We start from the raw sequence: 12,352 nt of genomic DNA, 5'->3' as shown, positions 1-12,352 counted from the left end.
GGACTTTCACTTGTTCATCCTTCAACTGTTGATGTGTTTTTTTTTTGTTTTTTTTTTTGTTTTTTTTTTACATACTGCCTAACATTGGTCAAGCCCGTGTGTGCGGGGTTCTCAAACGTTTTCTTTTTTCTATCTGTTTGGTAGATGTTTCAGAAGGATCCGTACGGCATGGAAAACACGGGGAGAATCACTAACAGCATGAAGGCTGTCAATTACAACCCTCCGCAGCCGTACCACCCCGACCAGCAGTCGTACCGGGATTACGACCACCCGCCGAGTCGCTATGACGTCAGCAGCGGGGCCGGGGCGTACCCGGAGTCGCAGTACAGAAACAACGACCACATCCCGCTCTATGAGAACAGCGTGCCTCAGTACGACCAGCAGCAGTGGAATCCCTACGGCCAGCCGCCCTCTGCTGCCAACTCCCAGGGTTACGATTACCGGCTGCGTAACAGCGACGGCTCCGATCCGCAGTACACCCCACCCCTACGCTACGACGAGCCCCCGCCACATCAGGGATTCGATGTACGACCTCGCTACGGCAAACCTACAGGTCCGGGCCCGGTTCATTACGACGACCTTCCGCCGCCTCCTCAAGGATCTGACCTCGGCTACGACCAGGATTCCCACCTGGGGTACCCCTCAGCCAGCCGATTCCCAGAACTCGCCCCCCAGCGACCCACCTATAACCAAGGACACAGCTTGCAGCCGGAAGGCTACAAACCTCAGCACTACGACCCGACTCCTGCAAACTCTTTAGCCAGCCTTACGCCTCCCCCTAAAGCCGAGACGCACTCGCCTTCCCCTGTGGAAGCTGCTAAACCCGCACCTTCCAGAGACGAGCCGCAGGAGGAAGACCCTGCCATGCGGCCCCAGTCGGTCCTCACCAGGGTCAAGATGTTTGAGAACAAACGGTCTGTGTCTGTGGACCGCGCCAGAGATGCCGGGGAATCCACTGGAAACAGGGTAAGGAGTTTCAGACACTTTAAAAGTGTCTGAACGCGTTCAATGACTTTTAACTTATGATTCTGAGACAACATCTGGACTTGTTGTCCAGCTGATAGGATGTTTGTTTTAATTCTTTAGGCAGCTGATTTACCCCTGAAAGCAGGTGGTGTGATCCCTAAAGCAAATTCTCTGAGCAACCTGGATCAAGAGAAGAACTTTAGGTAAGTCTGTAGATAATTTAACGTGCATATAATAAAAAATCTCTAATATTGCAGCTTTCATGTTCCCTCTAACATATCCCCTACTCCTGGAGTGTTTAACCTTGTGCCTTACATTAAACTGCATTAATGCCCAACAATGGATGGGCATTTATTGTATTGTTTTAAGGTCATTGTAAAAATTATTTTATCATAAGAATTTGGACTTATTGTCACAATGATAATTTGATTCAGTTTATTTATATAGTGCCAATTCACAATTGCAAAAAAAATAAAAAAATTCAATCCAATCATACATACATTCTAATGGATCATATCAAATAGTACGGAAAGCTCATTTAATAATTTAAAATAGTTTGAAACATTTGTGAGGAAACCCAGCAGATTGCATCGAGTCCCAAAAACCTGTCTGCTTTGTCATAATTGTTGTTTTTGCTGTCAACTCCACTGTTTTATGGGAGCATCAATAAATTTTAAAATATGATTAGATGTAGTTACTATGTACGGCTTGGTAATAAAAATCACTCTGCTTTACGTAGCCCATTTAAAAGTTTGAAGATATTTTAAGAGCCGTATTTGTGGCGCTGTGATTGCTGTGACATGCTTACAAAAAGACTGCAAAGAATTTAATAGATTATTTCTTTTATCGCCACTGTTATCATTATTACTATAAATACCACGAGATACGGGGGATAAAATGATAAGTCTATATATTGAACCAACTCCAGAGCTCCAGAGCCCCAGAGGCTGCAGTCCAAGGCAGCCGATGACATTGTCCGCTCAAACCATTACGATCCTGATGAGGACGAGGATTACTACAGGAAGCAGCTGTCCTACTTTGACAGACTTCAGACGGGCCCTAACAAACCCCAGCCACAAGCACAAACAACTCACAGCTTCCCCAGGTGATCCTCAGTCCCGCTGACACTGCCGTGCGCTTTGGACGTGATGTTTGTGGAGTGGCTTTGTGTTTAGTGCAAAAAGATAACGCCAGATTTAACCTGCACGCATTAACGCTGCCTTACTGATCGGCATCCTTTGCAACAGATTAGAAATTAGTTTTTTGTTTTTTTTTACTCTGTTGTCTCTATATTCAGCTTTGTTTTCTAACCTGCCTGGCTTCGATCAGAGTTAGATGTAGAAAAAGCTGAAACACTTAACTCCCCACACACTGTGCATGCCAACTAAACCTTGTTCCAAAGTTAACGTTCCCATTGCGTGACATAGTGGTGATGCCCCTGCTCCTTCCTCATTCACTGACACAGTATTTCTCCTTTCAAGCTAAACTTTTTTACTTTGTCATATTACAGGACTGAGTCCGTAGACAAACCGAGTCCAGTGGAGAAAAAGTATGAACCGGTTTCTCAGGTGACCCCCTCTCTGCCACCAGCCACACTGCCTAAACCGTCAGCTGAAGGTTAATGCATCTCTAACTTTCTTGCAAAAGGCAGAAACTTGCATGCATACATAGATCTCGGAGCGTGGATCTTTTTTTCTTTCTTTTACTGACTTTGCGTTGCACTGCTCTCCCACAGTCAAGCCTCCAGCCCGAGAAAACACTGTCCAGAGCAACTTCCTGCCTCAGAAGAGTTTCCCCGAAAAGTCTCCTGTTAACGGCACAAGTGAGCAGCCTCCGAAGACGACTGGGGCGCCGTCTAGCTTTAACCGCTTCGTTCCCAAGCCCTTCACCACCTCAGCCAAACCTTTCGCACGGATGTTCGACAGCCCGAAATTCAACCACAATCTTCTGTCAAACGATAAACCTGAGATTGCGCCAAAGGTAAATCTGTTTTAGGAAATAAATCTGATATAAATTGGTTCACTTCTAAATTTAGAGCTTAGAAGAATATATTAAGTTAATAGTTCTGCTGCTTAAGATGCTACTTTTTCTTTATTACCAAAGTTTTTTGTGTTGAGTTGATTTGTTTGTTTATACTAGTGTACATTTTCTTGTTTCATCTTGACTCCAACTCATTGGGAAATGGGAAAATAAAGTTTCCATATTTAGTGTTTCTGACTTAAACGATTTATGTGACTCAGGGTCCAAGCTCCACTGCAGTAAAGCCTCAGATCCCCCCGCAGCCTCAGAACACGGACCACGACAGCGGCGTGGACACCTTCCCACGCACTGTGGATAACCGCCCCAAACACCAGCAGAATAACGTCAACGCCGTTCCCAAGGCCATCCCTGTGAGGTAACAGAAACACTCTGAGTCCAAATGAAACCAAAGCCATTTTCTAGAGAGAGATAGAGAGAGTCACGGGGAATGTGTCCGTCTCCCAGCCCGAGCGCCCTTGAAGACGACGAGGATGAAGACGAGGGTCACACTGTGGTCGCCACCGCTCGCGGTATCTTCAACAGTAACGGCGGCGTCCTGAGCTCCATCGAAACAGGGGTCAGCATAATTATCCCGCAGGGCGCCATCCCTGACGGAGTGGAGCAGGAGATCTACTTCAAGGTCTGCCGAGACAACAGCATCCTGCCGCCGCTCGACAAGGAGAAAGGTAACTCACCGAGGAGGAGGAGGACGTTGAGACACTTCTCCTTGTTGTCTTAGGTGTTGTGTTTCACTTCGCCATTTTGGCAAGATGTGCACAGATGTTTGTCTCAGCATTCGGTGGTTGTATTGCTGGATCCGATTTTATTTGTTTAGAAATTGGTAGAAAAATATTTATGTTAAAAACGGACTGCGTTTTATTTTTTTTCCCAGTGTTCCGTATTTAAATTGAGAAAATGATAGGAATGACAGCCATGTACTGGTATTTTGTCTCTTTTTACATACATTTCCCACCTGTAAACAAACATGTATCAGACTTGTTGTTCTTCAAGGTATTTGTATATTTTAATGTACTCTTTTAAGAATAGCTTGATTGTCAGCACTAAGTCCCTCCTCCTGGCTCTGATTGGTTGTTTCTGAACGAGCTGTGTATTTCTGCAGGTGGCAGTAGGATCACAGGGATAAGGCAGAGGAGCTCTGTTTTTTTTATTTTATAGATTATCATGTCTCATGTTATTCTGTCAGAACATAGTGGCAGTTTTAATAAATATTTAAAAGAACATTGTTGATTATGAAGCTTCCATACTGCAGCTTTAAAAATGCTAATATCTGATTTGTGCATGCATTTATTAGCATATTATTCTCCCAACATCTTTTATTCCACCATATTTGTATTATTTATGTTGTTGATCCACGTCTGGTACAGTCGACTCTGACAGGTTATAGTATTTAACTACAGTAGACTATCAGTGGATCATAGAAAGTTATTTTACATTGTTTGGTCTGGAGTTACACTTCAGGGACTGAGCTTTTGCCTACTCCACAGTGCTTGTTGTTTCTTGATAGTATGTATTGCATTACCTCGTGATCATATTTCCCAGAACAGATGGGGAAAGTCCGAGATATCGAATACATGAGTCTAGAGTGCAGTCAGGAGTCACCAGTTGTTTCTGCTCATCGCTGCTTCTGTTGAGACAGACTGCAGGTGTAATCGTGACTGCAGATCTGGGGTGGTGATCCTGTCACTTTAATTTAATTACAGTTGGAACTTCTGCTCCTGATTGTCACGACATCAGGAAGCAGGTTGTGTGATTGGTTTGGCTAATGGAGTAAAATATAGAAGTTACTGAAGTCATGAGTCACTGAGGTGGGTTCAAGGCAGAAGTCCGGTTTGACACAACAGCTACAGTTTGACGCTAAATAAAAACAGCTACCAACCAGCAGCTGGATGCTGAGTAATGAGCGCTAAATGTTTCGTGTAGAGCGTCACATTGTCTCTTCTTAACGGGAGTGTATCTCATTTAATCTGCTTAGTAAAGTGAGAGCAATGGAAAGCTTGCAGAAATTTTTTTTAATTTTATATATTTTCTCATTCTAGTTTAGTTACTTTACGGCAGTAAGACTAATCAAGCACATTTAATCCTCAATCTTTGAATTGGGTATCTAGTTCACAGGCAGAACGCTCAACTATGCCTACTTTACAATTAGATGGAACAAATTGCTATAACATTGTTGAATTATTTTCATGGTTTGTGATCTCAAAATAAGATTAAAGTAAAGCGGATTTAAAGTAAATGTAATTGCCTTTGTCTAATCTGGACTATTTAGATGTTTTTTTTTTCATATACAACACATTTCTTACATAAAAACTAATACAGAATTGAAATTAAAAACCAATTTCTGATCAAATATTCAAACGTGACAGCTTGCTGTTTAACTGAGTGCACAACAATACTGTGTTTTGTGTTTACAGGAGAGACTTTGCTCAGCCCTCTGGTGATGTGTGGACCTCACGGCCTCAAGTTCTTGAAGCCTGTGGAGCTGCGCTTACCTCACTGTGCGTCAATGACCCCTGATGGTTGGTCTTTTGCTCTAAAATCCTCCGACTCCTCGTCGGGTATGCTTTGCTCTCTCTGCTCTTCCGGGGTCGTTTGGGCTGGCTGTGTGACAAATTCAGCATTTTCAGTCACTTGTTAAATCAGCATTTTTTTTTTTTCCCCTGGCCTTGGTTCTTCGTTTATTTAATCCAAAATCAAACATTTAAGATTTCTAAACATTTAATCAAGAAGAATCAATCTGAGGGAAAAAAAATAAATAAATCTGCCTTTTTCACAAATGATTTCTTTGGGTTTATTTCATTTTTATCATTTATGCTGATAAACTCACCCACACAATTTCATTTGCTGTATCACTGGTTTCCATTCCAAGCTTTATTGCTTTACCAATGCAGTATTTCTCTCCTGATTTCTTTTCCGGCATATTAACTTTATCTCATTTTACCTAACTTGCATGCACTGGATGCTTGGCTGCACGATACCGAGTTTCGTCAGACGGGACTGTAACCCATGCTTCTCGGCTCAGTAGGGATTTTTCTCACATAGCCACCCAAATCCTGACCTGAAGAACAAACAGCTCTGGATCTGCTGCAGATCTGCTGGAATCTGGGACATCGTCATAACCAATAAAACCTGTCATTCCACATAAACTCCAAAGATAAACAAAGACATCTTGCTTTCATGCTGAGGTGCACGTCTCTAAATTTAGAGCTCCTGTCTCCCAAAGAGTTATTTTTGACTCTGACTTTTAGACAGGAGAAAATATACTTTTGTAGCCAGTTTTTGTTGTCTCCCCTTCGTGTAAGCTGAAGGATCAGGAAATGTCAAAAAAAAAAAAAAAAAAAGGCAAACCAAATTCATCTCGACTGCAGGGGAAAGGTTTGGGTCCAAGTAGATTTTTAAAACAGATGTTTAGCATCCACATAGCTGGGTGTTGAAGATTAAAATATTATCATTTCATTGACATATTTGGTCCAAGAGATATGAAAATTCAGTGATAGAATAAAAAAAAAAAAATCTAGCACTGCGGTTGGTAAACCCCCGATTGAGACGTAAACAGTCAATTCACGATCTTGCGTGTTTGGTGCAATAAAACAAATGAGTATTTAAATTTGTTTTTGTTAGACTCCTGGTCAAGACCACCTAACCGAAGACCAGCGCATACAAACACCTTCAGGGAACTGAGATTAAGACCAAAACAACGTGTGAGAATTCTACTTAAAGACCATTCCTGCAATATTAATATTGCTCTCCAGATTAATTGGCTGCACTGGGTCCCCAGTTTCTTTCATTGAGTTCGACAAAGCTCACTTGTGATTCTTTTTTTTCTTTCCGCCTGCTGCATAGATGGAAAAATTTCCCACATATTTATACTGGAAAATGTTTCTCCCTCTCATCTGTTTAATTTCGCCCAGAAGGCAACTAGAAAATTCAAATTAAACTTTATTGGTTGCATCCGAATCCTGTGACTAGCTTCACACTACGTTGCAATAAAAAAAAAATGGATGAAAATAAAAAAAGAAATCTAGCATGTCTGAGACAAGACAGTGTAGAAATGTAGCACCACAACTCTAATTTTAGGTCCTTGAACATGGAAGTGCACAAGGCAGACAACAAAATTGTGTATCTTTTGGCCACTGATTGGCAACATTTTAAAGAAATTTTTAAAGTAATGCAACCATTTATTGACACTTTAGCTCACCTACGTTGCAAAACTGCTGGGGTTTATATTGTAAGGTGTACCTGGGGCTAATTATTTAAATAAAAAGACACTATTTTAAAAAGTAGATGCTGATCAGTTTCAAAACAGGAGCAAATTTAAAAAGGTTTTATACTATGATGCTTCTGTCCTTTTGGTTGTTCCCCATTTCCACAGTCAAAGATCGAAGTGTCAAACTTTATTTCAAAGTTTTTTAGATAAACTTTCCAAGCAGTATCCCATAATAGTTTGCCTTGCCTGAAAACCACCTAAAACCTACAAAACACGTCTGTTTTCTTATTGCCCAAAACACCCCAGAAATTGCACCAATTCCCATTCTAATATACGACATGTATTTTACTGCATATTCATCTCTGTTATTCCAAAGCAAAATGACAGTTTAAGCCTTCAGGAAATAATTGAATGTCTATTTGCACTAAAGAGCAAAAGCACAAGAACACAATCAGAAAGTCCTTCATCTTTTCATAACCTTGTCCTTCCCACAAACTATCTTCAAAACCAGCAGTGATTTAGGCAGTGGTCAGGATTAGCTGTTAATTAGCCTCATTTTAGCGATGAGACTGAGGGCTCTGATAGAAATGTCAGCTCACTTTGTCGTCCTGCGGAATTGGGGGAGGATTATTGGGGCTGCATTGTAATCCCCTTATTGTAAAGCAAGACCACTCTCGAGTCTACTTCTGTCCCTTTCTGAGGTTTTTCTTCTCACTTTGCTTCTTTGCTTTCTCCTTCTACTCTTTTATTCAAGTCTGGCTGCCTCCTTTCATCTCTACTTCTCGTGCCCACTGTGGCCTCGCTGTGGTTACTTCACACTTCAGTCTGAACCAGTGTGATACAGTTTAGCTCCATAAGTGCCTCATTAATGGGCAGTTTGGGTTTGAGAGTCACAGTAAGTTGATCAAACACACTTTGCAGTGTCTCATCTTAAGGTCTGTCGGTGCACCTTATGGGCACCTTGACACCTGAAGCGTTTGTGTAAAGGTCCTAGAAGTTATTTCTATATGCGGTTTGTATCTCATGCTCATCATTATCCCACTATCTGATGTTTAACATGTTTGTTTCTCTGTCACAATGTTCTAGGTTAGTAGATCTGTGCCTTTATAAACTATGTACTTCTTCAGAAGATGTTTAGCTATCCTACTACGATTTATATAAAAATAACTTTAAAGTTCCACAAATAGCATATGCAAATCAAAGCACTTTTTTCACAGTTTCTGTTAAACAGCAAAGTCAGCTGCATTCGCCCACAATAGTACAGCAGGTCCCTCTGCATCCCATGGCAACGCATGAATTTCGGACCCCAAAAAGGATGTGAAAACAACAATGTGCAAGTTGGCAGCATCTCTTTGACGATGCTGAATCATGAAGATATTTTTAGCTCCATTTGCATTGTCTAATTTGGTTATGTAAAAAACTACCACAAGAGGGAGCTCACGTAGCATGTGATATGAAAACACATTTCTGTATTATGCTGGTTTAATTAAACATCACAATATTAAATTGAGTCATAGAGCTTCGGTAATTACGCTTTTTTTTTTTTTTTTTTTTTGAACCAGTCAGATGTTTTTATGTTAATGAATTGTGTCGCATACTGAGGCTTTTCTGCACTGACCTGGTTCTGCATCCGTTCATCATTGATTGGAACCTTCCTTTTAGCACAGACAGTTTATAGTCGCTCTCATGCTTAGTCTTCACAGTGACTGGATTTTAATTAACAGTCAACAAGAGGTTGGAGACCTTCAATAAAAACAAATCCTGAACAGCTTTTACTGGCCTCTTGTGGCACTACACTTGGAAGTAGGCCATAGATGTCCACAGTTATGTGACTTGCAACGGATATGATCACATTTTGCATCCATTGTTGTTTATAAAGTAATTTACACCAATTTTTGTTTTATGTAAAATGTTTCCGACTATGCACTGGAGCCGGAGATTAACGCAAACAGCAGTTATTGCCACTCACCGACGCATCCCATTTATTTTCTCTGCAGGTGACCCGAAAAACTGGCAGAACAAGTCTCTCCCCGGAGACCCCAACTACCTGGTGGGAGCCAACTGCGTTTCTGTGCTCATTGACCACTTTTAAGAAGGGACGAACAGAATGCTGAATGTGGAGAAAAGTGAAGGCGACGGACTCGAATTAGAACACACACACACACACTGTACACGCATTACCGCTGCAGTCCGAGCGTACAAACACAGCACACAGTGGAGTATGAAGGAGAGCCGGTCAGTGCTGTTTACCGCACCCAGATGAAGGCGAGACTGAAAATCTGTCAGTTTGAAGTTTGGATGTGAAGTAAAACCCTCTGATGCATCTCTGAAATACCAACACTAAATATAAAGTGGAGTTTATTCATGTGTCCGGACGGATGGCTTTCAAAGCGGCATACATGCTTCAGAAAATTGTCTATGCTATATATGCACATAGTATGTGTAGAAGGACTTGCTGAAACTGTATTTCGGAGTTTATTTCCAAGTTTATATTTCAGTTCAGGGGGCAGAATATGAAGACTTATCGACAGGTTGTGGTAACTTTCTTGAAAGTTTGAGATATGTAGGGACGTTTGTAGGAATCCATTGAAGGAAACGATGATAAACCGAAGCAGCACACTTAAAGACACCTTCACTCCTTCCTTTGTTCTTCCTTTTCCTGTTACATCCTGTAGCTTCCTGGCTTTTGCCCCCACCTCCCTGAGCACTTGGTCTTCTCCTTCCAGCCTGAGGGAGATCTATGCATGCCCTTTACTCAGGTTTTGTAACTTTCCTCAGTTTCTACCTGACATTTCTTTCCTCTTTCTTCCTGGTAACTCTTGCACTCACACACACACAAATAAGCAGTGATGCCTTATCTGCAGATTATTCACTTTTCATACAGAGAAAACATAACTTATGATAAATTATGGTATAATGTCAGTTGTTTTTGCCATTCTTTTGTGAACCCATTGTATAAATAAACTTGGGTTTATCACACAATAACGGTTGGCAAAAGATAACAAAGGTGAGCTCTTCTTTTATCTGCTATGCATTACTGAAAAGGACAGATAAGAAGTGGCTGTAAATAAAGCTAGCATATTGCCTTGTTTCTTTTCTTTGTAAATGAACTTTTTGTATGTCTTCTTTTTTTTTGTATAAAACTTAGAGAAAACATATTAAAGAGCAGAAGAAAGTGAACAAGTTTTCTTTTTATTCTGGATATACCCTTAAGCCTTTGAACTGTAACCAACAATAATACATTGAACCTTTTTCTACCAATATATTGACACAATGTTGTGGACACGGAAAAAGTACTTTTTACTGATTGGAGGATCTCATAAGTACTTGAACTAAAAGACATTAAAACGTGCTCTGATGGTGTCCCCCTCACTGATTTGTGATACTGAATGCTATATTGTGTGCCCTTAAATGTATTTTTGTACTAATAGACAATATAATATGTACGGCACACCAATACAGTTTTATTTTTAGTATAACACAGCTTTAACTGAATATTAGCTCTTCACGTGTGGCTGACTTTTTTTTTTTTCTCCTCTTCGACACACTTTTACCACTGTATTAATAAATAAAATCATTTTTAAAATAAAGTCCATGGGAGGTGTTTTTATATCCCTACATTGACATTTTCTTTTTAAATACATGTGTCCTTTTTATTTTTCTCTTATTACATTATTTCAATATTACTGCAACGCAAATTTATTCCAGTTATTTCATTTGGTTTATTGGGATTACATATGCTTAGAATTAATACAATGAAAAAAAAAATATGGATCTTAAGCTAAATATCCCATCTGTTGTTGGAAAGTAAAGCTTTCACCTTAATGCTCACTTTTGCAACGTATATGGACAGGTTAATTAAGCTTAGACATTTATTTCTACCATTCTCTCACCACTGCACTACCTCAGTTTATGGCTAGGTGGTGCAGGAAACTTGTAAATAAATTTAATGCACAAGGTCATCGATAATGAGGTGTTTCAGCAATGGGGTAGATTACAAGATATTGGAAGATTAAAGCTATAAGAATTTAGATCATTTTACAGACGCAATGCTATGATCTATAACATTCCCTTATACTGAGAAAACTACCACTAATTTGTTATTAGAAATGGGCAACAGCTGTGATTCATAATATAACAATAACCTGTTAATGATCAAAGAATACATGACCTACCGGTGCATCTCAAGTTGAATTGGGACATCATCAAAGTTAATTTATTTCAATAATTCAATTTAAAAGTGACTATGAAAACCTCAAACTCCATTTATCTGAGTAATAGATTGCACTAAAAGAACAACAAAAAGAGATATAAATGAATTAAAAATATTTCGTTATGCCTTCTGTCCGTAATAGCTATTTAATCTTAGCATGCCAGGACGTGTGCTTTTTTTCCGAGCCGTCTTTAAACGCACACACGCTAACTTCGATTTCGCACCTGCGGGTCATCGATGGGAGAGGTGCAGATCGCTCTTTCGCCACAGTCTGGACCGAGCCAATCAGCGAACAGAATCAGAAGTCGTGAACGATGACGTCGATTTTTTTTTTACGTTGTTTTAGATTTGTAGTGGTTTAGCATGGCAGCGAAGCTGTTCAGTCCGTGTTGGTCACAAATGCCTCGTTCATTTCGGTATTTCTCTCTTTGCAGTAGAAGGATGGCTGTTACAGTGCTGGCAATTTTATGTAAACTTCTTAGTGTCTAACTGGCGCATTACGTCACGAGCAAACATTAGTAATTGGGTAAAATTTCAAACCTCAGCATAGTCCACAATCGTATATCAATAACAGAGCCGAAAAAGGAACTGATTTTTACCAGGCTTAACCTGAGCCAGGAAACGGCGACAAACTTTGCACATTTTTTTCCCAGACAAATTGAGTAAATTGAATGCAGATTAGCTAATTGATGATGACTAGTTAATTGATGCCAATAGCCTATATCACATAAGGCTAACAAGAATACTAATGTTTTTGTTACCTTTGTTCAGAGATAGGTATTAACATTTACTCTTACATTCACTTGAGTTACTTTTAAAAAATAAATTTTATATATATATATATATATATATATATATATATATATATATATATATATATATATATATATATATATATATATATATATATATATATATACACACACACA

The 12,352-nt window shown here is 39.9% G+C and overlaps 1 protein-coding gene across 6 annotated transcripts in view; it reads left to right on the top strand.

The window, feature by feature from the left end:
* Positions 1–10,800, top strand: part of tjp1a (tight junction protein 1a) — a 51,694-nt gene extending 40,894 nt beyond the window's left edge. For 3 of the 6 annotated variants that reach the window (XM_088004262.1, XM_014971665.2, XM_088004260.1), the window contains 9 exons: positions 145–966; positions 1,087–1,169; positions 1,895–2,071; positions 2,477–2,583; positions 2,702–2,946; positions 3,207–3,361; positions 3,451–3,671; positions 5,418–5,522; positions 9,208–10,800. In XM_088004262.1, the coding sequence (XP_087860388.1) occupies positions 145–966; positions 1,087–1,169; positions 1,895–2,071; positions 2,477–2,583; positions 2,702–2,946; positions 3,207–3,361; positions 3,451–3,671; positions 5,418–5,522; positions 9,208–9,302 (2,010 nt within the window). In that variant the 3' untranslated portion in view covers positions 9,303–10,800. The remainder of the gene's footprint in view (positions 1–144; positions 967–1,086; positions 1,170–1,894; positions 2,072–2,476; positions 2,584–2,701; positions 2,947–3,206; positions 3,362–3,450; positions 3,672–5,417; positions 5,523–9,207) is intronic. The other 3 variants (XM_014971666.2, XM_014971669.2, XM_088004261.1) reach the window with 2 other exon arrangements.
* The last annotated feature ends 1,552 nt before the right edge of the window (positions 10,801–12,352 follow it).

Source organism: Poecilia mexicana, unplaced genomic scaffold (assembly GCF_051168715.1).
Source record: "Poecilia mexicana isolate PSO_F unplaced genomic scaffold, ASM5116871v1 scaffold_3, whole genome shotgun sequence".
Taxonomy (NCBI): Eukaryota; Metazoa; Chordata; class Actinopteri; order Cyprinodontiformes; family Poeciliidae; genus Poecilia; species Poecilia mexicana.
Note: the sequence above shows the minus strand (reverse complement) of the source record. Positions and strands in the feature narration are given on the sequence as shown.